This window comes from Pituophis catenifer, unplaced genomic scaffold (genome assembly GCF_029215685.1).
Source record: "Pituophis catenifer annectens isolate HBS135680 unplaced genomic scaffold, rPitCat1.0.hap2 SCAF_7, whole genome shotgun sequence".
In the NCBI taxonomy this organism is placed as follows: domain Eukaryota; kingdom Metazoa; phylum Chordata; class Lepidosauria; order Squamata; family Colubridae; genus Pituophis; species Pituophis catenifer.
In genome coordinates this window covers 11,771,550-11,798,012 of record NW_027256887.1, presented here as the reverse complement: position 1 = coordinate 11,798,012, position 26,463 = coordinate 11,771,550, and the positions used below count along the sequence as shown (strand labels likewise).

Below are 26,463 nucleotides of genomic sequence, written 5' to 3'. Positions count from 1 at the left end.
CGAATTGCTAGGTTGGCAGAAGCTGGGAAAAAGTAACGGGAGCTCACCCATTTCACAGCACTAGGGATTCGAACCGCTGAACTGCCGACCTTTCGAACCTTTTTTTCACTTCGTCAACCCTACCCTGCAGACGCCTCTGTTGAATGGTTCTCATGTCTTCCTAAACCATTCTTTCTCAACCTTAGCCATTTTAAGATATGTGGGCTTCAGTTGCCAGAATACGAATGCTGGCTGAGGAATTCTGGGATTTGAAGTCCACACATCTTAGAATGGCTAAAGTTTGGGAACACTGTTTTAAACCAAATCTCATTTTGGGGTTTAAGTTCCTGGGCCCAACCAACCCAGAAAGGAAAAGCAAACATCTGTTATGTTGTGACTAGAAATATTTGCCCTTCTGTATAAAATAGTTATTTTATATTATAAATTTATTTTATAAAATAGCAATAAAACATTGTGCACACGAAGTGACTGGCATTTAAGATACTGCTAAAAAATAACATTTATTTACATCATTCATGTAAATAAAAATGAGCAAAATGGTGACAGTTGGGGGCATAAATACCAACTAATAAAACACTTCCGCTGACCAATCTCCAATTCCACCATTAATACTCTACCTTCCTGATCTGCGAATACTTTCTTGGCCACCAAATGATGCTGCACATAAATCACCACTCTTCATTTTGCTTTTTTTTTTTAAATACACATTTCACCCCACTCCTGTGATTGTCTCTGAAGAAATGATGCCACATAATAGTAAGAATTAAAGTAAATAATTGGCTATTTGATGGGTAAAGCATATGGAACTGTATCATTCCAGGGTGAATATTAATTTAGCTTATTGGTTTGATCCCTATAGCTGCCCATCTAGCAACTCTGGGTAGCTAACAAAATATAAAAATAAATCGAAATACAGGTAATCCTCAATTTACAACCATTTGTGAAGCGATCGTTCAAAGTTACAACAGCACTGAAAAAGTGACTTGAACCAGTCACAACTGTGTTGCTAAAATTGAGAAGCAGTGCTCTAAAACCATCGATCCAACATGTCGTGGGGATTTACAACATTCTGGAAAACAAATATGCAGATTCAATGAAATGAACCATTGGACTGAAGCTACATCCCAACCACGAATTGATTCCTGGTTCCCCAAAATGTTTTAGTGATAGAGTCTCACATCCTGGGCAAAGTTTGGACTAGTTGTTCTCTAAAGTCCTTTCAATTTCTTATACTCTATGATTCCACAGAAATCGCATCTCACCATCAATGTTTGACTTTAAGGCAATCTTGAAAGAGTTTTTCTAGTGCTCTGACAAGCTAATGTTTGCCAATCCTCTCTGAGTAGCACAGGAATAAGAAATGGATCTCAGCATTGTTCCAAAAAAAGATGAAGAAAAAAGTCAAGTAATTTACGGCTCTATTTGTGCTTGGCAAACCCTTTTTCAACTTGCAAAGCATCCCTGGCCTGCTCTCGAGTTGCCATAGGCAAGGGGGATGGGAAACCGATGAAGCAACATGGCAGCTAAAGACAGGAGTGCATTCCAGACATATCTTTCTTAAGGCTGTCTCCCAGGGTTATCCACAGCGGCCAGAGGAGAATGATCTCTACAACCCGTGAAAATGCTCCGTTGGTGAATGTGATTGATGACACACCCTGGGGGACGGGGGAAACAGGGTCATGATTAGGGCCATACATTACGTGAGGTCAGAGTTGGCTTCATTTGGGAACGTGCCGACATGGAGCTCCTAATAAATGACTGGATTTCTTTTGAAGCTTGGCTCGAGGCTCATGATTTAATTAGGGCATCCGTTGAAACCCTGACACCCATAGCAGTGGTACATCTGCCTAGCTTATTTCGGCACTGAAGCTAAGCAGACAAGCCTGCCCATAGTAATTGAATGGAAGACCATCAAGAAAGCCAAATGTTATAGATCAGATTGGGAAACACTGAGGATGACAATAGCAAATTCCATTCATTCTTGTCCAAGAATGGATGGCCCAGAAGTCACCCAGAGTTGAAATGGACTCGGTTACTTTCCCCTTGTGCAATCGATCAAGCCACAAATTGTCAACCAGGTTTGAGAAGAGAAAGTTGGATATACAGGTAGTCCTTGATTTACATCCGTTCCTTTAACGACCGTTGAAAGTTACAACAGCACTGAAAAGTGGGACTTATGACTCATTTTTCACTCTTTTTTTATTATTATTATGAAATATAGTAATACAATTCAACGTTTTTCGGTTCCGTGGTGTTAATATATAAGTACATGTTATTTACATATTATTTACATAGTATTGCATGTTTGCTTAGCTCTAATTTAAAAGATATTACGAATAGTAGTGCACAATTCTTTATGATCATATAAACATATTATTTACTTGTTGCTTACTTAAATTGCATCCTTACTTAATTGCAATATAATAATGCAAGTAATAATACTCAACTCTTTATGATCATTATTAGTTAACCTTTATACTTCTCAAACTTCACTTTTTGTTTCTTTTCTCTATCCACTCATACCACAACTCCCACACATAATATTCCGTGTTCTCTCTTTCGTTAAGTTCTAATGTTAGCTTATTCATTTCAGCGCACTCTAGTATTTTCCTGATTACTTGTTCTTCGGGTGGTAGTTTTTTCTCTTTCCAATACCGATCATACGTTATTCTTGCCGCTGTCGTTATATGTATAATTAGATACTTCTTCTTTTTTTTTTTCGTATTCTGTTTTCAGGATTCCCAGGAGAAAGGTTTTTGGTTCAAAATCGATATTGTCTTCTATTATTTCTGTAATCCATTTCCAAATCATTTTCCAAAATTTTTTCACTTGGGGGCAGGTCCATCAACAATGGTAGAAGATGCCTTAGTGGTGGCCACATTTCCAACAATTGGGACTCATGTTGGGATAGATTTTGGCAATCCTGGCAGGGGCTAAGAGCCACCTATAAAGCATCTTATATTGATTTTCCTTATAAGCTACCGCCCTGGACCCATTTTTCACTCTTATGACCATTGCAACATCTCCATGGTCACATGATCAAAAATTAAGATGCTTGGCAACTGGTTCCTATTGATGACGGTTGCAGTTATCCTAGGGTGATGCGATCCTGCTTTGCGACCTTCTGATAAGCAAAGTCAATGGAGAATCCAGATTCACTTAACAACTTTGGCAAGAAAGGTCATAAAATGGGGCAAAACTCACTGAACAAAATAAAATTTGGGCTCAGTTATGGTCGTAAATCGAGGACTGCCTGTATTACGAATCCAGGTCATCAGATTAAGGATCCAGCGTGCATGTAGGCCGAGAAAATCCAGTTGTATATGCCACAGGTAAATTAATCATGGATGGGAAGCATACCTGCAAAAGGCAGCCTGTGTATTGTTAGTCCTATTGCTCAATCACCCCAATGCCTAAGTTCCACCCTCCAGAACATCCCCCAAGTTTCTTTCCTCCTCCTCCTCCCACCCCCCAAAACATAGGGACTGTTGTGCAAACAACTACCCCATTAAGACATTCTCAAGTCCAGGCAGTGGCAACTGTGTGATGTGTCCCAAAGTTTTAATCACATTATGGCTCCCCTGATCACATCAACATCTCCTGGTGGCTTCTCTGGGCCCCAAATGATACCAATCTTGTCCCAGAGTAGTTTTTGGGTTGGCCAATGTAGCCTACCAGACATTGGTACAAATTTCGGGTCTTAGCATTCTACTCCCCCCCTCTCCCCCCCCCCACACACACAGTGCTCAAATCATTATGTAAAGAATCTATTCAGGATACTACGAAAAAGAAACAACATATTTAATTATACATATGATAACAGCAGCACGAATACTATACGCGCAACACTGGAAGAGTAGTGATATACCAACATCAGATAAAGTAATCAATAAAATTATGGAATGTGCGGAATTAGATAGACTCACAAAGGAATTACAAAATAGGGAAGAACATGACTTTTACTTAGTATGGGAAAAGTGGTATAGTTGGTTGAAAGATAGGAAAGAGATGAAGCAATAGGAAGTAAACAAAATGACCAAATATAATATGATGGAAACAAAGAACAGACATAGGTCAACAAAGATCAATAGTAGATAGACAAAAGGGAATGACCAAATAAGGAAGAGTCAAAATACAAAGAGAAATGTATATTACAGTTGCGACAAACTGGACATGTATTGAAATGGGTGTTTATATGTTTTTATGTTTTGTACGTTTCATTGTTCTGTTTAGTTTGTACTTATAAATAAAAATTGGGGGGAAAAAAAGAATCTATTCATCCACTTCTGAATGTAAATTTAGACATGTCACCGAGAATTGCATTACTGTTGCTGGTGGGAAAACGGGATATAAATGAAACAAACAAAAAAAAAGGAATCGATTGTAAATTTGATCATGGCAGCTCGATTAGTGATGGCTAAATATTGGGGACGAAATTGGGATATTCAAAGAAGTGAGTGGTATAATGAGATTTGGAGTATGGCAACAAATGATAAATGAACAGCAGAAATTAAATTTTAAAAAGGGATGATCAAAGCAAACAATTATAATGAAATATGGTGGTTTTTTTTTTATAAAATCAGTGTTGGCGGAAGGCAAAGGGAATAAACCTATTCAAGAATATATGTTGTTTTGGAGGGGATAAGGGCACAATTGAAATATATTGTATATCTTTTAGTTGTTATAGAAGAAGAAATATAAGCGGGAAAAAGTGGTCTCTGGGGGTGGGGGTGCATGTAATATTTGTATTTTTTCCTCTCTCTCTCTCTCTCTCTCTCTCTCTCTCTCTCTCTTTGTATTTACATGTATATATACTATGTTTGTATTATTTGTATTTAAAATAAAAGAATATTTTTTAAAAAAGAATCTATTCATTCTATGGACAATCTCTTCTAAGAAATACAGGGGGAAAAATGACTCCCTTCCTCTATTCTACCTGCATATATAAACACCTCTCGCTCTTGAAAAAAAAAAAAAATAGTGCAACCCACAGTACTTAAAGACAGCCCCAGCAGGATAATGGACAAGCTGCTCTTGAAATATATATTCTATACCAAGGGTCTCCAACCTTGGGAACTTTTAAGACTTATGGACTTCAACTCCCAGAATTCCTCAGCCAGCAAAGCTGGCAAAGCTGGCTGAGGAATTCTGGGAGTTGAAGTCCACAAGTCTTAAAAGTTCCCAAGGTTGGAGACCCTTGGTATAGATTCTATACTATAGAATGTATACCTATTATTTCCACCTGGTGCAGAAGAAAACAAGTAGGTAAAAGGGAAGCCTCCAGATTTGGCCCAGATTTATATCCACAACTCCAGACAACCCCACAAGGGTTTCCTTGTGGTCCCCCATTCCTCTCCCAGCCTGAGGGGTTCCTTGTGGTCTACCATTCCTCTCCCAGCCTGAGGGTTTCCTTGTGGTCTCCCATTCCGCTCCCAGCCTGAGGGTTTCCTTGTGGTCTCCCATTGCTCTCCCAGTCTGAGGGTTTCCTTGTTGTCTCCCATTCCTCTCCCAGCCTGAGGGTTTCCTTGTTGTCTCCCATTCCTCTCCCAGTCTGAGGGTTTCCTTGTTGTCTCCCATTCCTCTCCCAGTCTGAGGGGTTCCTTGTGGTCTCCCATTCCTCTCCCAGCCTGAGGGTTTCCTTGTGGTCTCCCATTCCGCTCCCAGTCTGAGGGTTTCCTTGTGGTCTCCCATTGCTCTCCCAGTCTGAGGGTTTCCTTGTGGTCTCCCATTCCTCTCCCAGCCTGAGGGTTTCCTTGTTGTCTCCCATTCCTCTCCCAGCCTGAGGGTTTCCTTGTTGTCTCCCATTCCTCTCCCAGTCTGAGGGTTTCCTTGTTGTCTCCCATTCCTCTCCCAGTCTGAGGGGTTCCTTGTGGTCTCCCATTCCTCTCCCAGCCTGAGGGTTTCCTTGTGGTCTCCCATTCCGCTCCCAGTCTGAGGGTTTCCTTGTGGTCTCCCATTGCTCTCCCAGTCTGAGGGTTTCCTTGTTGTCTCCCATTCCTCTCCCAGCCTGAGGGTTTCCTTGTTGTCTCCCATTCCTCTCCCAGTCTGAGGGGTTCCTTGTGGTCTCCCATTCCGCTCCCAGCCTGAGGGTTTCCTTGTGGTCTCCCATTCCGCTCCCAGTCTGAGGGTTTCCTTGTGGTCTCCCATTGCTCTCCCAGTCTGAGGGTTTCCTTGTTGTCTCCCATTCCTCTCCCAGCCTGAGGGTTTCCTTGTGGTCTCCCATTCCTCTCCCAGCCTGAGGGTTTCCTTGTGGTCTCCCATCCCAGCCCTGATTGGGCTTTGATCCTGCTAAGCTTGCTTGAGCTAGGTGCTGTCACCTGAGCGGGAAGCTCAAGCTCACCTTTGGACCTCAGAGGAAGCTTTCCTTGGCAACCAAGCCCAGGAAGGCTGGTTGGTAATCCAGAGCAGCGTCTACCTACCGGGGCAAGGTGGGATCTCCAGGTGAAACAGGTGACCCTCACCTGGCCTGCCCTCAGCCTGTCCCGCCTCTCCCTCCACGCCAGCAGGGACTTCCCGCCACGCTCACCTGGCCAGGGTCCCTGCTTCCTCCTCCCACCCGGATGAACAGGTAAGACAGCGGACGGACGCGGCGCCTCACCTGGCCGGGGCGGCTTACCTGGTCTTGGGCGACGGGCAGATAAGGGAGGCTCGGCTTCGGGAAAGCGGCGGGGATCTGCGGGGGGAGCGCGGACAATGCCGGGGAGGGGCTTTCACGGCCTTTCTTGGGCTTTTGGGAAATGGGGAGGGGCTCCGTGCAAGATGGCGGGGGGGGTCGTTAAAGCCCCCCCTTCCCTGCCTAGGAAGGTGACTGGGCGGCGCAACCAAGAATGAAACCGAAGCGGAATCCGCAGGGCGCGGAGGGAGAAAGAAACTCGGGAGCGGCCAAGCTTTTGAGTCTCTCTGAGGCGATTGGGAATCTGCTGTGGTTAGCCTAAGAGTTCCTCTACGGGTAGTCCTCGACCTATAACTTTTTTCGTTTAGTGACCAAAGTTACAAGGGGCCTGAAGAAAAAAAAAAGTGACTTCTGGGTTGTTTTTTTTCCACAGCCGCTACACTTTTGCAGCATCCCCAAGGTGAGTTGATCAGGGTTTCAGAGGCAGTAAACAGATTAACAGAGTTTGAAGAGACCATGGTCATCTAGTCCAACCCCCTGCCCAAACAGGAGACCCTATACCTAGGATTGAATTCACAAACTCCTGGTTGTGAGGCAAGAGCTCCACCTCTAGGCCACCGGGTTCTTGGCAACTGACTCAGACTTATGACTGAGTTTGCTGTGTCCCGAGGTTAGGCGATCCACTTTTTGCGACCTTCTGACGAGCCAAGGCCGTGGGAAAGCCTGATTCGCTTAACAACCAGGTTGCCAACTTATCGACGATTCAACTCAACCGTTGTGGCAAGAAAGGTCGCGACATGGGGCAAACGTCTCGCTTAACAACAGAAATGTTGGGGCTCAATTGTAGCCGTATGTCGGGGTAGCGCATCTTTCCTGACCTAGCCTACTTTGCAAGGGTTACATTGTCCTCCAGATGTCCACATAAGCTACACACACACACACACACACACACACTTATACGTGATTGCCTGGCGATTTGCTAAGTCCTTTCCTTCTCTGTAGCCACTGTACTACAGAACCTGTAGTACAAAGGGCTGTGAAAATATTTACAGACCCCTCGCATCCTGGACATAAACTGTTTCAACTCCTACCCTCAAAACGACGCTATAGAGCACTGCACACCAGAACAACTAGACACAAGGACAGTTTTTCCCCCGAACGCCATCACTCTGCTAAACAAATAATTCCCTCAACACTGTCAAACTATTTACTAAGTCTTCATTACTATTACTATTAGTTTTCTCATCGTTCCTATCACCATCTCCTCCCACTTATAACTTTGTTGCTTGGATCCTTACGATTTATACTGATATTGTTTCCTGATTGCTTATTTGTACCCTATGACTATCATTCAGTGTTGTATCTTACGATTCTTGGCAAATATATTTTTTTTCTTTATGTACACTGAGAACATAGGAACTTTACCACCGGTTTGCAACGGGATTGTGCACGCTCGCTCGCTTCGCACGTGCCTTGCTTCTGTGCATGCGCAAATCACTGATGACGACATCCAGGGCAGTGGGCAGGGCCTCCTGCCAGTTTTACTACCAGTTCGTGCGAACCGGTATGAACCGGGGGCAACCCACCACTGATATGCACCAAGACAAATTCCTTGTGTGTCCAATCACACTTGGCCAATAAAGAATTCTATTCTATTCTATTCTATTCTATTCTATTCTATTCTATTCTATTCTATTCTATTCTATTCTATTCTATTCTATTCTATTCTATTCTATTCTATTCTACTACAGAACCTCTGTAGTTGGTTCTTCTCTGGTTTTGCAACTGATAGGGAAACATTCCCCCTCCCTTAAGGGGATTGTGGATCACGTGCTGGTTTCCCTATCCTTCTTCCCCCCACCCCGGGGTCAGAAAAGTCAAGATAATAGCCCCCCTTTTTATTTATGGAAATGCATACAAAACAGAACCCAGGATCTTCACATATTTTGGGATATTGTGGGGGGTTGCAAGTTGAGGTTTGAAAATATCTGAAGGCCCTCCAGTTAGTTGAAGGTTAAATTACACGTTTCTCCAGATTGGTTTGTAATTATTCTTTCTTTTTTTTAAAGGTACATTTTTTTTTGAAATTGTTTTAAAAACAATTTCAAACAAGAGTAAGGGTAAACAGTTAAAAACAAGAGTAAGAATTAACTCAAAGAGAATAAGAAGGAAAAGAAGAAGAAAGAAAGAAAAGAAAAGAGAAGGGGAAGTGTAAAAAGAAATGTATCCAATCTTGTTTACAGCAGTTATAGGAACAATTATAAATTTACCCCTTTCTCTAAAGTTACATTGTGACTCTATAATCGATCTTGTCTAATCATCAAAGCAATCAATTATAAATGCATTGATTTCCGTCTCATGCAAAAAGTCCATACAAAGAGTCCGTAAAGGTTTCCAATCCGCAATCAATGTCTGATTGTAGTTTGAACTACTGGCACACTCCCAAATCATGACATCGCATAAAAATTGGCTGCACTTAGGTCATGTGAAACCTAAAGACGTATTAAAAAAACATCAAAATGCAAACTCAGAGTCGGAATTCACATCAAGAAGCTGAATTGGAAAGCCAGCATTTATTATAAGAGCAAGCATGGGTTTATTCCACGTGCACAAGGATTCTTATCTGCTCTGAATGTACTTGCAAAAAGAGATTTTATCAGAATTATTACTAAGAAGAATGTACTGTTCTTTTAGGTTTTTTTTTTCTTATCTGGACTTAGTAACCCCTGAAGGGCACCAAAGAAGTACACAGGGTTTGGTGTGTTTTTTTTAAATGTTTTTCCTGCTTTCACTTTGAAGGACCATCTTGACTGTGTTTGTTTTATAATTTAAAATTAAATCTTGCAAAGGAATTCCTTTCACATAACTTACTGGGCAAAGATGAAGTTTGTGATGGAATCTAGGATTAAAAAACAGGCGTTTGTAAAAAAAAATAAAATAAAGCAGGGCAAGGAGTTAAGTCTACAAGTCTTAAAGTTGCCAAGGTTGGGAAACCCTGAAATAAAGAATAGAATAGAATAGAATAGAATAGAATAGAATAGAATAGAATAGAATAGAATAGAATAGAATAGAATAGAATAGAATAGAATAGAATAGAATAACAGAGTTGGAAGGGACCTTGGAGGTCTTCTAGTCCAACCTCCTGCTTAGGCAGGAAACACTACACCACTTCAGACAAATGGTTATGCAACATCTTCTTAAAAATGTCCAGTGTTGGAACATTCACAACTTCTGGAGGCAAGTTGTTCCACTGATTAATTGTTCTCACTGTCAGGAAATTTCTCCTTAGTTCTAGGTTGCTTCTCTCCTTGGTTAGTTTCCACCCATTGCTTCTTGTCCTGCCCTCAGGTGCTTTGGAGAATAGCTTGACTCTTTGTGGCAGCCCCTGAGATATTGGAAGACTGCTATCATGTCTCCCCTAGTCCTCTTCATTAAACTAGACATACTCAGTTCCTGCAACCGGTCTTCATATGTTTTAGCCTCCGGTCCCCTCATCATCTTTGTTGCTCTTCTCTGCACGCTTTCTAGAGTCTCCACATCTTTTTTTACATTGCGGCGACGATGTAAATAAAATAATAAAAATACCCCCCTCCTGATCAAGACACAGTTATCAAGAGGATCCTACTAAGGTTGTACAGGTAGTCCTCAATTTACAACAGTTCATTCAGTGACCGTTCAAAGTTAGAACAGTATTGAAAAAAGTGACTTACGACCGTTTTTCACACAATCGTTGTAGTATCCCCATGGTCAAATGATCAAAATTGATATGCTTGGGCAGTTGACTCATATTTATGACGGTGGCAGTGTCCCGGGGTCATGTGATCCCCTTTTGCGACTTTCTGACACACAAAGTTAATGGGGAAGCCAGATTCACTTAACAATCATGTGACTCAATTAACAACTGATGGAATGGGTCACTTAAAAGCTGTGGCAAGCAAGATAAAATGGAGCAAAAGTCACTTAAGAAATGTCTCACTTAATAACAGAGGTGGGTTTCACATAATTTTACCACTGGTTTGCCACGCACTGAAAATGTGCGTGCGTGCCATCTGTGCATGCGCCCGACCTTCCACGCATGCGCTTTGCTAGCAGGCGTGGTTTGCACGCATGCATGTGGCTTAGAAAACGTGGCTAAATAGGATGGCATAGCGCTGGGGCGGGTGGGCGAGTCGCCACTACTGGTTCAACCAAATCGGTCCGAACCGGCTGAATACCACCATTAGCAAAAGAAATTTTGGGCTCAATTTTGGTCATAACTCGAGGACTACCTGTATTGTAAGTACAATTAGCCTCCTCCTTGGATCCCATTGTAGCAGGGGTGAAATGCTACCAGTTCGGACCAGTTCGGCCGAACCGGTATTGATGGCAGCGGGTAGTTCGGAGAACTGGTAGCAACGGTAGCATGAGGCTCCGCCCACCCGCCCAGTCATCATTACTTCCTGGTTTTAACCAGGAAGTAACCTGTTTTTTACCCTCTGCACATGCGCAGAACGGTTTGCGCATGCGAAGAGAGTCTGCGCGTGCATGTGATGCATGTGTGCGCAAGCGGAGTGAGTGTGCGCATGCAGCGCATACACTTCTGAACCAGTAGGGAAGGTGAGTAGATTTCACCCCTGCACTGTAGGGATAAAGTTTGATTCGTGTGTTCTCCAGTCTTGGTTGATTGTTCCAATGTGGACAGGACGTTAAGATCTGATTGCACTAAACAATTTGCGTGTTTAGATTAGTGTTTTTCAAACTTGGCAACTTTAAAGTAAGTGGACTTCAACTCCCAGCATTCCCTAGATGAGCATACTCAGGGAACTGAAGTCAATACATCTTAAAGTTGCTAAGTTTGAAAAGCACTGATTTAGACAGATCCTTTATGGTGGTTAGATTTGATCTTATTTGTCATCCCTCTCAAAAATAAACTCCATCAGCATAGTTTACAATTAGATACATGGCACATATTAACCTAATTTCTTTCCACAAGGAACTGCTTAACTTATGATTTGTAACATTGAGTTTGGCTGACAACCAGAATTAATTTTGTCAAGTAAATCTGCTGTCAGATCTTTTGCAATGAATGAAAGTTAAGTATATCTAATTGTGGGAATAATTAAATCCGCAATTGTGCTGTCAGGTCTGTCTACCTTGTTATATCTTCCTGATGTGTTGCACATATACAGACACATAGCTCTAAATATTTCGTGTACTGTTCGCTAGAGCAATATTTCTCAACCTCGACAACTTTAAGACATACGGTAGACTTCTCCAGCAGGGGAATTCTGAGAACTGAAGTTCATTCATCTTAAAGTTACTGAAGGTGAGAAGGCTACACTAGAACTCCAGAAATGTGGAAAGTTGATGGAGTTTTGATTGGGGGGTGTTGTAGCTATACCTCCATCTCTCTCTTTCCATAGTTAATGTGAAATATATCAAGTTTCCTTCTCCACATATATCTACACCCATCTGCTGGATTCTTGCCATTTACAAGATCTCAAAACATAAAATTTTAAGGCTTGTTACGCTACAATTTCTTTCTGCCATATAGATAAAACATTCCCATCATAATGCAATTGTGAAAAATATCAACCAGTTCACCATGAAATATTGAGATGCATAATGTTAGTCTTTCATCTCCATGATACCTGTATTTTAGTAATCTTCTGGAGGTCTACCACTCATCTTCGGTTGTTTCTGCTGTTTTCTTTAGCTGTCCTTCCAAACCAGCTGTCAGTTGGCAATACAACCTAAAAGTTTTGAGGACAATCTTGACGTAGACACTGCTCGCTCTAAATTGTTTTTTCTTTTCCTTCTGGATAAACACACCATAATTTTTCCATGTCAGGGTGGCAATTAATCCCATTCTGCTTTTGGGTAATTGCACCTTGATTTAGAGAATGGATCGTGACCTTCCCTTGAAGTATACTTTAAGAAAATAAACCCGAAGATATATTTTCTAAGAAAAATTCATTTATTTGTTATAAAGAAAATAAAACATCTTACTGATCTAATTAGTTACATCTTGGCAAAGCTTTCCCGGCCACCTCTCCTGGCTGGAGAACAAAGGAAGATAGAAGAAAGTGATAGAATGTGGACATGCGCAGTTAGCTTAGAGATAAGAACTTGGCAAGCTACGATAAGTCTGAAAGTCCAAAAATAAGAGCTCCTCTGGTAAATACAAAAACGCAGTGACATTCCATCCCCTGTGTTTATCTTGAGGATAGCCAGCAATACACCTCAGGAGGAACCTGCTGCCCTTGGTGTCGCCCCTCTTCAAATTTGCCCCTTGAACTAAGCATCACACCATCTTTATCAGCTGAATTTGACCCTCACTGCTCTGTGGCCTCTGACTTTACGGATGCAAAAGTGAAGGTTTTATGGTTCCATACAAACCACTTCTGGATAGTGGACGTACCTGCATACGTAATGTTCTGTGAATTAACTTGCTTGTCAGGCCTGGAAGCCATCTTTTATGTTGGGCCTTCAAGCCTGCCACATTTTTCTACTGTGGGAAAATGGGAAGGAGGATTGTATGGAGTATGGGAGATATATACCTTGTTTCCCCCCAAATAAGACATTCCCTGATAATAAGCCCAATCGGGCTTTTGAGCGCATGGCAATAAGGCCAAGTGCTTATTTCAGGATTCAAAAAAATATAAGACAGGGTCTTATTTTCGGGGAAACACGGTAGTCATAATAACATTCCTTTCTCAAAGAGTCAAGGACATCTTGCCCTGGCACCTGGAGTTGGATGACTAGGAGGTGTTTCTAGTTTGGACGGTGGATGATTGGACCATGTGATGGACTTGTGGGTGCTGGGCAGGAACTTGAACTTTCACTTTGGTGGGGAAAACCTGGAAACATTCAGATTTGGGTTTTCCCAGATGTGCCAATATGATATCTCTAATAAAATGTAACTTTGAGAAACTCAAGCCTTGGAGTTTTCTTTCGTTAGGGTTGGGGTTAGGGTTAGGGTTAGGGTTAGGGGTGTTACTTGGAACCCTGACATCGCTAGTGAAACTGGAAAGATGCTTTATTCACAGATCATAGAATATTAGCAGCCACCAAGGTGCCACTTCTTTCTGTTCCTTTAAGCTGGATTTCTGAAAAACCAGAATTCCACAAGGAATCTCTTAGCACAACTGGAAAAGGAAAAAGCAGGGCATGATTCAAATAATGGCAAGAGACATTCTGAAATTTAGATACTCACTTTTGTCTGTATTTAGGTCTGATCGAGCATTATAGGAGCATCAGTCAAATACTAACCTGATAAACGGATTTTGTTCACCCGAAGGATGTCTGCAAGTGATTTTGAAAAGTTAGCAGAAATAGGTAAATATAGCAATATATCTATATATTTGGGGCCATCGAGTGGCAACTTCTGGGTGATTTGGAACATCAAAAAAAATAGTTTGATGGGATTGTGTATTATATTTGAATTAACAAACTCGGCAGTGACCATATTATCAAAAGCTATTTGGGCTGAAATTTAGTTTGATGGGCAGAGTGTATATGAAATATTGGTATGCACGTCCTGTGAATTTGTAGGAAATAATATTGCTCTCATCCTAAATTGTGGTGCAAATGGAATAATTACTTTAAACAGGAACTCCAGCAAGCTGGAGATGCCACCTTCTCAATTACTTTGGATGGCATTAGGGTGAATTTAGCATGCTGAATGGCCCATTATTTTGAAAAATTGCTGTTAGTGTGTAATGATGCAGACTTTTGACTTCTAAAAAAAGCGTTACTGAAAATTTAAAAAGACATGCATGAAAAAATGAGTGAAGGTGAATTCCAATGGTTTAATGGGAAAAACAATTGCTTGTGGTACCCCAAAACTATTGGTATCTTTGATCCAGATTTTATCCAACAAAATCCTGTTCATGTTCTTAACATATGAGTAATTCAGCCAAATAATTAAGAAGGGATTTTATATTTTCCTTCATAAATGATGGCCAAACCAGTCTTAAAACAAATTGAAGTAGATTTTCTTCAACCTTAGCTTTTCCATTAAAACTTTACTCAGCAGTTATAAAACGTATTCCGACTTCAATAAGAATTTAATCTTTCTCATTATTAAAAATATGCCATTCTGAATCTTTAAGCAGGGTATCATACCTTTAAGCTTTCCATACATTATATTTCTTATTTCTATTCAGGGGCATCTGGGAAGAGACTGTAAAAAAAAAAAAAAGGCAAAATGGATGCTCTGACTGTATGATTGAAGCCACCATATTGACTTTTTTGACCCTCCTGCAGAATCCCCTGTAGCTGCAATGTGATGTGTAACAAGGGAGATAGTTAAATAGCCCTGGAGCCAGAAAATAGTCTTTTTAATGTTTTCAGTACCCAAAATACTGTACTGGGGACCAAACCACATGAGATAGCTACCATATTTCACTTTTCTTGTCTGAGGGGGAAGGCCTGCTTTGGAGAACAAAAAAAGAGCAGGGCCTACAGGGGTGAAATACTACCGGTTCGGACCGGTTCGGGCAAACCGTAGTAAAAAATGCTACCGGTTCGGACAAACTGGTATTTCTGATGATCAGCTGGGTGACGATCAGCTGTGACATGTGATTTATATTAGATTTCCTGCTTTCCAGCTAATCTAAATCGCGTGGCACAGCGGATTTCCCCCTCCTCGCTGTTCTATTTACCTTTGCAGACTCGAAAGGCTTCAAAATGTTTTTAGCGCTGCGCGGGCGTGCCTCAGACAAAGCGCGCGCTCAGTAGCAGACTCACAAAACTGGTAGCAGACTTCAGAGGATTTCACCCCTGAGGGGCTAAAAAAACTAACAGTTTGGTCTGCAAGATGAGAAGCAAAATAAAAGAAAGCAACAGTCAAGAAAACTAAAAGAATCTACTGTGATGTCATCACGAGTCAAGGGAGTACAGGTAGTCCTCGATTTATGACCACCATTGAGCCCAAAATTTACGTTGCAAAGCAAGACATTTGTTAACTGGGTTTTGCCCTGTTTTACGACCTTTCTTGCCACAGCTGTTAAGTGAATCAATGCCGTTGTTAAGCTAGTAACATGGTTGTTAAAGGAATCTGGTTTCGCTCTTGGCTTTGCTTGTCAGAAAGTCACAAAAGGGGGGTCACGAGACCTGCCACCGTCATAAATATGAACCAGGTGCCAAGCATTTTAATTCTGATCCACTGACCATGGGGAGGCTGCAACATTCATAAAGTGTGAAACATGGTCATAAGTCGCTTTTTCAGTGCCGCTGTAACTTTGAACGGTCACTAAATGAACTGTCGTAAGTCGAGGACTACCTGTGTTGAGGGACTCTTCAGTGTTTGATGTGCGTCCTCTTTCCTATCTGAAAACGAGTCTTGTGTGGAGAGAAGAAAGAAGTTGAAAGGAAGCCTGGAATCCATCATGGATTGCTGACTTTTGCTTTTGGGAAAACTGATGTCCTGTCAGCCCTTTTAGGAAGGGGAATAGAGGTGGTATTCAGCCTGTTTGGACCGATTCAGACAAACCGGTAGCTCTGATGATCAGTTGGCCCCGCCCCCACCCCCCCGCTCTATCCTATCCTTTATTTCCTGCTTTGTAGTTCATTTCAATCACGCGGCACAGCTGATTCCCCCCCCCTCGCTGTTCTATTTACCATTGCTGACTTGGAAGGTAAGCAGCTGAGCTTCTAAATACTCCATTTTCAGCGCTGCGCACAAGCAGCTTAGGTGCGCTCACCGAACCAGTTGTTAAACCGGCAGCATCCCACCACTGAATGGGAGGATGTAATAATCCAGTCTGGCCATTTCTCGTTTGACCTCAAGGTGGTGCTGTAACAGTAAACCAGATATTATATATATTTATATTTTTTTCAAATTTTAACAGGAGAGGGAGTTGAAATTGTGATTATTTTCTCACTGGAAAAGACAGTGGAGTAATCTCATAATCTAAGCTAGTCAACAGCTATAAAGAAGTAGACAAGTATGCTAAAATATTTTACTTAATGGACAGCTGCAGATTATTGGATTAACAGTCATTTTTGTCTTGTTTCCCCCCAAAAAATGAGTTTCAATTTTGGTTTGTTTCAGAACTGCAGAAAGATGAAACTGAAAATACAGCAATGGGAGAAATCAGGAGCTTTTCTGCAGCGCAGTCAAGCCGAGAATTTGGAATAAGCCTCACTCATCCATACTACGATGTGGCTCGGCACGGCATTATTCATTCTGCAGGTACATTCGTTGCAAACATCACTGACTTTCTTGTAGGTTTTTATATCCCTTTCTTACACCTTATTTTTCCAGCTCAGTGAGGAATGGGAGGCAGGAATCAAATCGGCAACATGGCAGGTGTGGTACCACGATTGAAGCCATGCCCTTGGCATGGACCGACTATTTATTGTTGATTCGATTTAATATATTTGCATAATGCTTCCAATGCTGAAGCATCTTGATATGCTTTGTCATAAAAACAACTGTAAAATAAAACCCATTCTTTAAAAAGATGAGAGGATATTAGGGTGGGGGTGGGAAACCTGTTTTTCTAATATTCATACCAGGAAAGTTCAGGATGAATATGTGAGTTTTAACACGTACCCAAGAGATGTTACAATATTTGTTTCCTGAATTTCAATGAGAAGAAATTTGAAGACTTGTGGTTGCCAACTCACACATGTAGGAAGACTTCTTGGATCACCTCGGGTGACCAACCAGTTCAATCAAATGCCTGAGTTTTCATTTTAGTTTTAGAACTGGGCAGATCACATTTACCTGCCTAGCATCTAAAACCAAAATGAAAATTCAGGTCCTTGGCTGAAATCTGAAGAGAACTCAGTTACATATACCATGGGTCACCAACCTTTCGGACCTCAGGGACCACTAAATTCATAATTTTAAATCCCATGGACCACTAATATGATTTGCCTAATGACTGGTTGGGTGGGTGTGACTAGATGGTCATGTGACTGGGTGGGTGTGGTCAATTCAATGTCAGTCACGTTGAGGGACGCTTTGCCGGCCTCTACTTGCCCCTCCTCTCCCAGCCACTCCTCCCCTCCCCACCCAGGCTCCTTAGGGCCCCAACAGGAAGCAGTTGTTGGAGCTAAGCAGCCACCATGAGAAAGAGTTGGCGAAACAGCTCAGTTCAAATTGGATCTGGCCGAGAAGAAGGCTCAGCAGAAGCACCTCACTGAGGACTACGAGCATAGGCTTTCCAAGCAGAGGGAAGACCTGCGGGAGTGCAAGGTCAGGTACCGGTGCTTGGAGGCTCAGCGGGCTGAGATGGTCAGTCAGTTCCAGGCCATGATGCAGTCCCACTGGAATGAGGCCATGTGGCTCTTTGCCACCAGCAGCACTTCCTCCAGCCTTCACCCAAAGCCCCACAACAGGAGGCTGAAGCAGACCCCAAGTCGGAATTTCTGCCCCCCTCTGACCCATACAAGAAGACCCCAAAGTGGGAGACTCTCTGCAGCAACACCAACATTCATTGCACATATCCGGCCCAGAGGCCGTAGTTTGAGGATGCCTGATTTAGTGCAATATAAAAAATGCAAATAATTTTTCTGCGGACTACCAAAATTTTCTCGCTGACCACCAGTTGGTGACTGCTGACATATACCATAGTCGGCATGATCTTTGCAGTTGCATCCTTCATTTGAGGAATAAGGAACAAAGAACAGAACTAAATCGGCAGAAAATAAATGTCACATTCAAATCAATAGCACGGACTACCCTCCATAAAACAATTTTTCTCTTTAATTATATTTTATTGTGATAAAAGTTCAGAGTTTGAAGACCTGCAAATGTTTCCATATCTGCAGGTATCCAGACATCTCTTGGTTAAGGACTATTCAATGACACCTCCTGGCCATTGGTATAAAGATCTTTGTAACATGTTTTGATCGAAAGTTGACTGTGACACTTCCAGAACCATCAATATCCCCATTTTGTGTTGTGTTCAGTTGCCTGAACTGAGAAACAATTAGGGCTGCTTAGAGAAGTTGACTGAAGCCCATACATTCTCAAATTGCTTTGCTCCCAAAATGTGGAATCGAATAGTTGGTCACAATATTTTAGGGTCCAAAATATCAAGACTAGTGGCTGCAACGGCATAATCAAATCCCACCCTTTTTAATATTTTATCAAATAAAGGTAGTCCTTGACTTACGACTCGTCGCTTAGCCGCAATTGAAGCTCCGCCCGTTTATTATCTGTGTTTAGGTGGAACTTGCCTGCTTGCGACCATCGTCTTGACTTTTTTGGACCCCATACGCAAACATCCCTGCTAATAGCAAGCACTACGTTAATAACTACCAGGAGCCTTGGTAGTACAGTGGTTTAATGCACCCTGTTATTAACACAGCTGCCTGCAATTTCTGCAGGTTCGAATCTTACCAGGCTCAAGGTTGACTCAGCCTTCCATCCTTTCTAAGGTAGGTTAAATGAGGACCCAGTTTGTGGGGGCAATAAGCTGACTTTGTATAAATATACAAAAAGTATGAAGGCTATTGCTTAACGCATTGTAAGCCACCCTGAGTCTCTGGAGAAGGGCGGCATATAAATCAAATTAAAATAAATAAAAATAAATAAATAAGGTGTAAAGTTGACTTTGTGGGCTCTCTGTTTTGAACTCTGCAAAACTGAGGCTTTAAACCAACTTTTTTAATTTTGGCAACTTGAAGGTGGCTGGCTGGGGAATTCTGGGAGTTGTAGTCCACCCATCTTCAAAAAAGAGCCTTGGTAGTACAGTGGTCTAAGGCACCCTGTTATTAAGCTGGTTATTAAGACCAGCTGCCTGCAATTACTGCAGGTTCGAATCTCGCCAAGCCTCAAGGTTGACTCAGCCTTCCATCTTTTCTAAGGTAGGTAAATTGAGGACCCAGTTGTGGGGCAATAAGCTGACTTTGTATAAATATACAAAAGTATGAAGGCTATTGCTTAACGCATTGTAAGCCGCCCTGAGTCTCCGGAGAAGGGCAGCATATAAATCAAATAAAAATAAATAAATAAATAAAAAAAGTTGCTAAGGTTAAAAAACACTGCTGTAGACTTAAGACTCAGCCTTCCTGAGCAGAAAACTTGAACTTCTGATCACAATTTCACCCGATTTCACCTAACCCTTGTTGACTCTGCAGGTGATGATTCTTTGGGGAGAAAAGTGATCGCCTTCAGTTCATGCCGCCTGCCTCCTTCGCACCAGATCAACCACCGCCAGTTATTGGAGTAGGTCCATTTATTCTTTGCTTTCTGGTCCTCTCTACTTTTTTCTTGCTGCACAACTCCAGTGTGCAGTTGGGTTTCCTAAGGTGACTTCTCTCTTTTATTTTTATCTATGTGTCGGTATCAGCTTCAAGTCAGCCAGAAATCACAGTAACATAAGGATGTACAGAACACGTCCCATCTGCTTTGTTGTCTGCAAATTTTTATATTTTTGAAAATAATGGTAACCTCCCCTCCAATTCCTTCATTTTTTGTTTATAGATACTGTATTTTTTGGAGTATAAGATGCACCTTTCTCCCCCAAAAAAGAGGGTGAAAATCTAGGTGCATCTTATACTCCGAATGAAGCCCCAGCCAACTTCTCAAATGGAGGTTTCAGAGGCTGAAAAAAGCATCAGAAATGAAGCTTCAGAAAAGAAGCCCCCAAACAGAGCTTCAGAAAAAAAGCCCCCAAACAGCTTCAGAAAAGAAGCCTCCAAACAGAGCTTCAGGGGCTTTTTTTTTTTTTTTTTTGAAGCTCTGTTTAGGAGGCAGAAAAAAAAAAAAAAAGCAAGGCACAGCACTCACAACCAAGGAACCTGTTGCTAAAATTCACCTCTGGGAATAATTGATTGGGAGTATTCCGGAGGCTGATCCACCTGCCAATCAGCTTTTTTCTTATTTTCCTCCCCAAAAACTAAGGTGTGTCTTATACTCCGAAAAATACGGTAGTTTTCTGTATTGGACGGAATTTTGCACCATGTAACTGAATGGATGTGTTAATGTCAGTTCCCACAAAAGCCATTTTTAATGCCAGTTTCTTTGACGTTGTTCTTTGTTATATTTGCGTTTCAAGCACCAATGCCAATGATGTATGTTTTCTCTGAAAAGTTTCTCATGTACAGGTAGTCCTCGAGTTACGACCACAACTGAGCCCAAAATTTAATGTTGCGAAACTGTGAAACATTTATTAAGCGAGTTTGCCCCCATTTTACAACTTTTTTTGCCACAGTCGTTAAGTGAACCATTGCATTTGTTAAGTTAGTAACATGGTTGTTAAGTGAATCTGGATTCCCATTGACTTTGCTTGTCAATGGGTCGCCAAAGGGGGTCACATGACCTGAGACACTGCCGCCGTCATAAATATGAGTCGGTTGCCAAGCATCTGAATTTTGATCACGTGACCGCGGGGATGCTGCAACGGTCATACGTGTGAGAATCGGTCGTAAGTCATTTTTTTCAGCGCCGTTGTAACTTCGAACGCTTACGAAATGAACTGTTGGAAGTCGAGGACTACCTGTACATATTTTGTGGAGATTTTAGTCTGGAAGAAGAGAAATAGGAATAATCCAAATTATTGTAGGAGAAATTGTAAGAATTTGAGGGGTATCTCCCAACACTGGTTTTCCATTCTTACCACTGGTTTGTCCCCCACGTGCCTCCCGCGCATTCGCCCGGCCTTCCGTGCATGCACTTTGCTTGCTCGCGCACCTTCTGGGCATGCGCCCGGTCTCGAAAACGTACCTAAATAGGATGGCATAGAGACAGGGAGGGTGGACTGGCCCACTCACAATCTCCGCTACCGGTTCGCCAGAACTGGTACGAACCGGCTGAATACCACTTCTGGTATCTCCTAAGGAAAGTCAACATCTGCAAGAAGGGTCTTAGATGTGGTGTCGTAATAAAAGGCCCATTTGAACATGCACCCCATCTCCTCTCACACAGAGGTCTCTGAATTGAGTGTTCTCATATTCTCAAGAATGCCTTAAACTCTCCTCTGCTAAGAAGGTATCCAAGGCATTTGGCATTTACTAAAATTCACCTGTGGGAAAATGGTAAATATTCAGGATACTGATCAAGTCTCTTCCTTTCCTTTCTTAGATAAATTGTTTTTCTCCCATTATAAACCCAGAGTGCATCTATTAATGCTACATGTTGTTTTCTCCTCTTCCAAAATCCTCTTTTCTAGATATTTGAAGTACACGCTTGAACAGTATGTGGAAAGCGATTACACACTTGTCTACTTTCACTATGGATTAAACAGTCAAAACAAGCCATCTCTGAGCTGGTTGCAAAGTGCCTACAAAGAATTTGACCGGAAGTATGTTTTTTATTTTTTTGCAAATGGGGTGCCTTAATTGTAAAAGCACAGTTCAGCCAAACTGAAATATTTTAATTTTTACTGAGTATTGAACTTTATCCTTGCTGCCCTCCACATTGCTTAAGTCCAGGGGTGGGCTGCTGGGGATGCGCAGGAATTCAGGAGAACCTCTAGCTAAGATTCCGTACAGTTCGGAGAATCCCCAAATCCCATTCCTGGCTGCCATGCCAACTGGGGAATTCTGGGAATTGAACTCCACATATCTTCAAGTTGCTAAAGATTGAGAAACGTTGACGTAAGGCAGAGGTGGGTTTCAGCAGGTTCTGACCAGTTCTGGAGAACCGGTAGTAAAAATTTTGACTGGCCCCGCCCCCATCTAATCTCTGCCTCCCAAGTCCCAGCTGATCGGGAGGAAATGGGGATTTTGCAGTAACCTTCCCCTGCCATGCCTACCAAGCCACGCCCACCATGCCCTGCCCTGCCACGCCCACCAAGCCACACCAACAGAACCGGTAGTAAACACTTTTGAAACCCACCACTGATGTAAGGATATGATATAATAACTGCAGTAATATAAGTCATTATTTTAAACAAAGAGGCAAATTTCTTAACTAGCTTTAAGGTCTCGCCAATTGCTATCAAGCCGCAGAGCAGGATTTGTCTAGACTCTAGAACCATGATGGCGAACTATGGCATGCGTGCCGGAAGTGGCACCCAGAGCCATCTCTCCGTCGTCACCCGTTGCTCTTCCTGGTTTGTCTTCATGCATGCGGGAGCACCAGAAACTGAAAGAGCAGCTCCCTGGCGCGCATGCATGTGCCGGGAAGCTGAGGCTCCGGTTTCCGGTGCGTGCATGAGTGCCATCCAGCTGGTCTTCACATGTGCAAGCACGCCAGAAACCAGAAGACCAGGTGACCGGCATACATGTGCTTGCAGAAAACTGCAAGCTCAGCTTCCTGGCGCGCGCATGTGTGCTGGGGAACTGCTTCCAGTTTCTGGCGCTCCCGCATGCGCATGCCAGGGAGCTGCTCTTTCGGTTTCCGGTGCTCCCCCGTATGCGCACGCTCCTGTTTCGGCACTCGGTGCTGAAAAGTTTTGCCAACGCTGCTCTAGAACAATCTCCTTCCCCAAGCCAAAATGAACATGCACTTTGCAAAGCTCAGGCAAGATGGAGTTATAGGGTGGAACCTGCTGTCCCATAATTCAGCACACTTCAGCAACCAGACTAAACTTTTAAAAAATTGATGAGGATTCTATGCCAAGTCATTGTTGACTCTTAGTGACCATATAGATCAGGGGTCTCCAAATTTGGCAACTTTAAGACTTGTGGACTTCAACTCCCTGGGAGTTGAAGTCCACAAGTCTTAAAGTTGCCAAGTTTGGAGACCCCTGATATAGATAGATTTTCTTCAAAGTATCTATCCCTAACTGACCCTTCAGCTCTTTCAACAGTCACCACTGTAACTGTACCCATCCATCTTGTTCCTCTTCTTTTCTTTCCTTCCATCTTTTTTTTTTTTTAATTTGATTTATATGCCACCCTTCTCCGGAGACTCAGGGTGGCTTACAATGCGTTAAGCAATAGCCTTCATACTTTTGTATATTTATACAAAGTCAGCTTATTGCCCCCACAAACTGGGTCCTCCATTTACCTACCTTAGAAAGGATGGCTGAGTCAACCTGGAGCCTGGTGAGATTCGAACTTACAGTAATTGCAGACAGCTGGTGTTAATCACAATGCTATCAGTCTGCTGAGCCACCAGGTGCCATCTTCTGCCCACTAGGGCCTTCTCCAGATAAAAAGAGGAGGCAGCATTCACAGCAGGCTAGAAAAGGCAAAGTAGCAGATGTGCTTATCTCTATAGTGCAATGAGTAAAGGTTGAACCACATTCTGTTAAATTCCTCTCGGCTTCCAATACGGCGGTGGAGTTCAAATTCACCTTGAAGGCAGTAGAGCGATCGTGTTCATTCAGCACAGCTGAAGATACTGAATCCTCGGACCTGCCCAATGGGGACACCTAAAACAAGTAAAGTTTTTGAAGTTGCAGGTTTGGCCTTTGAGCCATCCCAAAGCATCCTGCTTTCTGCAAATAAGTGCAGGCCCCCCCAAAACCACATGGGGTTTTGGGGGACCTGCAGCCCAAAGATATGGGGTGAGTCTTCCAAGCAGATTTCTTTATTGTTCTACACCTATGGACAAAATGTTGCTGAACTGAAGCATCCTACTATCTACAAGAAGCATGTCCTCTGGGGACTATTAAGGAGGACAGTCTTCACCCTCTTTCTTCCACATAAACCAGAGAATGATGGCTGACTCAGGAATTCTGGGAGTTGAAGTCCACAAGTCATAAAAGGGCCATTGTTCCCCACCCCAGACATACACTGTTGAACTGAGATGCTTCATGCTCTTCAGGAATTCCCTCCCTCCCTCCCTTCCTTCCTTCCTTCTGGGAATCCAGACTACCTTCCATCACAATGAGAGGGGACGAAACAGCAACTGGAAGTCAAAATTCTAACTTCAATGCCATTACAGCTACACTGTGAAGTAATTCCCAGTTACTCATCAGACTTTGGTAGTGCCAGCCACCAGCAAGAACACAGCAAGTCATTTACCTGCAAGGATCCTGACTGGACTTGTCTACAAACACAGATACTGGAAAAAATAGAAATGTCATAGAAAAAACTGTTATACTTTGTTACTGCTGAACTGGCAATACAAACTTCTCATTGGTTTGTTGTTGATGTTAGTTGCAAAGTCATGTCCAACCCATCGCGACCCCATGGACAACGTTCCTCCAGGCCTTCCTGTCCTCTACCATCCTCTGGAGTCCATTTAAGCTCATGCCAACTGCTTCAGTGACTCCATCCAGCCACCTCGTTCTCTGCCGTCCTCTTCTTCTTTTGCCCTTAATCTTTCCCAGCATTAGGCTCTTCTCCAGTGAGTTCTTCCTTCTCATTAGGTGGCCAAAGTATTTGAGTTTCATCTTCAGGATCTGGCCTTCTAAAGAGCAGTCAGGGTTGATCTCCTCTAGGATTGACCGGTTTGATCGCCTTGCAGTCCAAGGGACTTGCAGGAGTCTTCTCCAGCACCATCGTTCAAAGGCCTCAGTTCTTTGGTGCTCAGCCTTTCTTACGGTCCAACTTTCACAGCAAGACATTGGTTTACAAGGACGTATTTTTGGGACATGGGGGAGGGAGTTGATATCTGCATACCACATTGCCAGCTGTCTTGCAGATTTTGAGTCACCTTTCAGAAGCAAGAATGCTTGGAGATCGATTAATTTGTGTCAAGATGGTTAGTTTTCTCTTCCAGGTCTCTTTAGGAATTCAAAGCAGAAACACATCTGAAACATAAACATTACATCAAATGGTGTGTATGATTGTATGTGTGTGATTTTGTGTGTGTGTGTGTGAGCTGCATTTATAAAGATCTTTTCTGCTCTTACTTTTTTTTCTCTTTCTCCATTTCAGGCCCTTTGCTCGTATCATTTGGAGAGATTTATTTTTCCCTCTGCCTTCATTATTCGCCCCAAACAATTTAGGTAGTGGTTTGTAATGTAATAGCTGTATAATTTTCACCGACTTGAATTCCACCTAAAACTGACCATTTCCTCTCTTTATTTCGCATTCAATTCCCTTTAAATTAGATGTACTTGGAAGGCAAATGCATAATATCCCAGTAATGAAAACGTTTGCTTTCATTTGCTTGCAGCTGCTTTTGGAAGCCCTCTAACCATTTAATTTTCTTTTCTGCAGATACAAGAAAAACCTGAAAGCGCTCTACATTGTACATCCCACCAACTTCATCAGGATAATTTGGAACGTTTTCAAACCTCTGATGAGGTACCGTCTGGATTCTTTTTAAAGCAGAAGGAAAGCTAAGTTCTTTCTCTTCCAACATTCTTCGGGGGAAACATCTGCATGATAGAAAACGAAGATTGAAATAGTTGGGGGCGTCAGTAATCTTTAAATGAGAGAGATGTGGTTTCCCTTCCAAGTTTCCAACTAAACCTGTTCACATTAGATTTTTTTCCCCCGTTTGGATGGCCTGAGCCTCGATAGATCACATCAATTTCATTTGCTCTTTACTTCCTGCAGGGGTGGGCTTCAAAAATTTTAGCAAGGGGATCTTTGCCTGGTTGCTGGGTGGGCATGGCCATGGTGGGCATGGCCTAGTTGGCCTCCTGCACCACGGTGTGTGTGTGTTTTTTCCCTCCCCAGGCTCCGGAGGCTTTCCTCGAGCCTCCAAGAGGGCGAAAACGGTCTCCCCAGGCTTTGGAGGCCCTCTGGAGGCCGGAAACAGGCTCGTTTCCGGCCTTCACAAACTTCCGCCCTCGCCGAGCTTCCATGCATGTCCTGCACTTACCTGCATTCAAAATGGGCCACATGGGGATTTCTGGGAGGGGAGACGCAGGGTGGGTGGGTGAGGCCAGCTAGGAGTGGGATTTGGGGTTCTCCGAACTGCACAGAGTCTTAGCTAGAGGTTCTCCTGAACCCCTGTGAACCCCCTGCAGCCACCCCTAGTTTCCTGGCAATCACTAATGGGATTATCCAACCAGAGCAGCCAGTTCTGGGTTTGTTTTTTTCAGTATGGTGGCTCTGAGGTT

General features: G+C 42.7%; 1 protein-coding gene across 1 annotated transcript in view; it reads left to right on the top strand.

The window, feature by feature from the left end:
- The first annotated feature begins 13,893 nt into the window (after nucleotides 1-13,893).
- The window catches only part of ARHGAP8 (Rho GTPase activating protein 8), a 32,539-nt gene continuing 19,969 nt past the window's right edge, over nucleotides 13,894-26,463 (top strand). Inside the window, exons 1-5 of the mRNA XM_070946745.1 lie at nucleotides 13,894-13,930; nucleotides 16,650-16,790; nucleotides 19,691-19,778; nucleotides 21,724-21,855; nucleotides 25,613-25,699. Of these exons, the coding sequence (XP_070802846.1) occupies nucleotides 13,894-13,930; nucleotides 16,650-16,790; nucleotides 19,691-19,778; nucleotides 21,724-21,855; nucleotides 25,613-25,699 (485 nt within the window). The remainder of the gene's footprint in view (nucleotides 13,931-16,649; nucleotides 16,791-19,690; nucleotides 19,779-21,723; nucleotides 21,856-25,612; nucleotides 25,700-26,463) is intronic.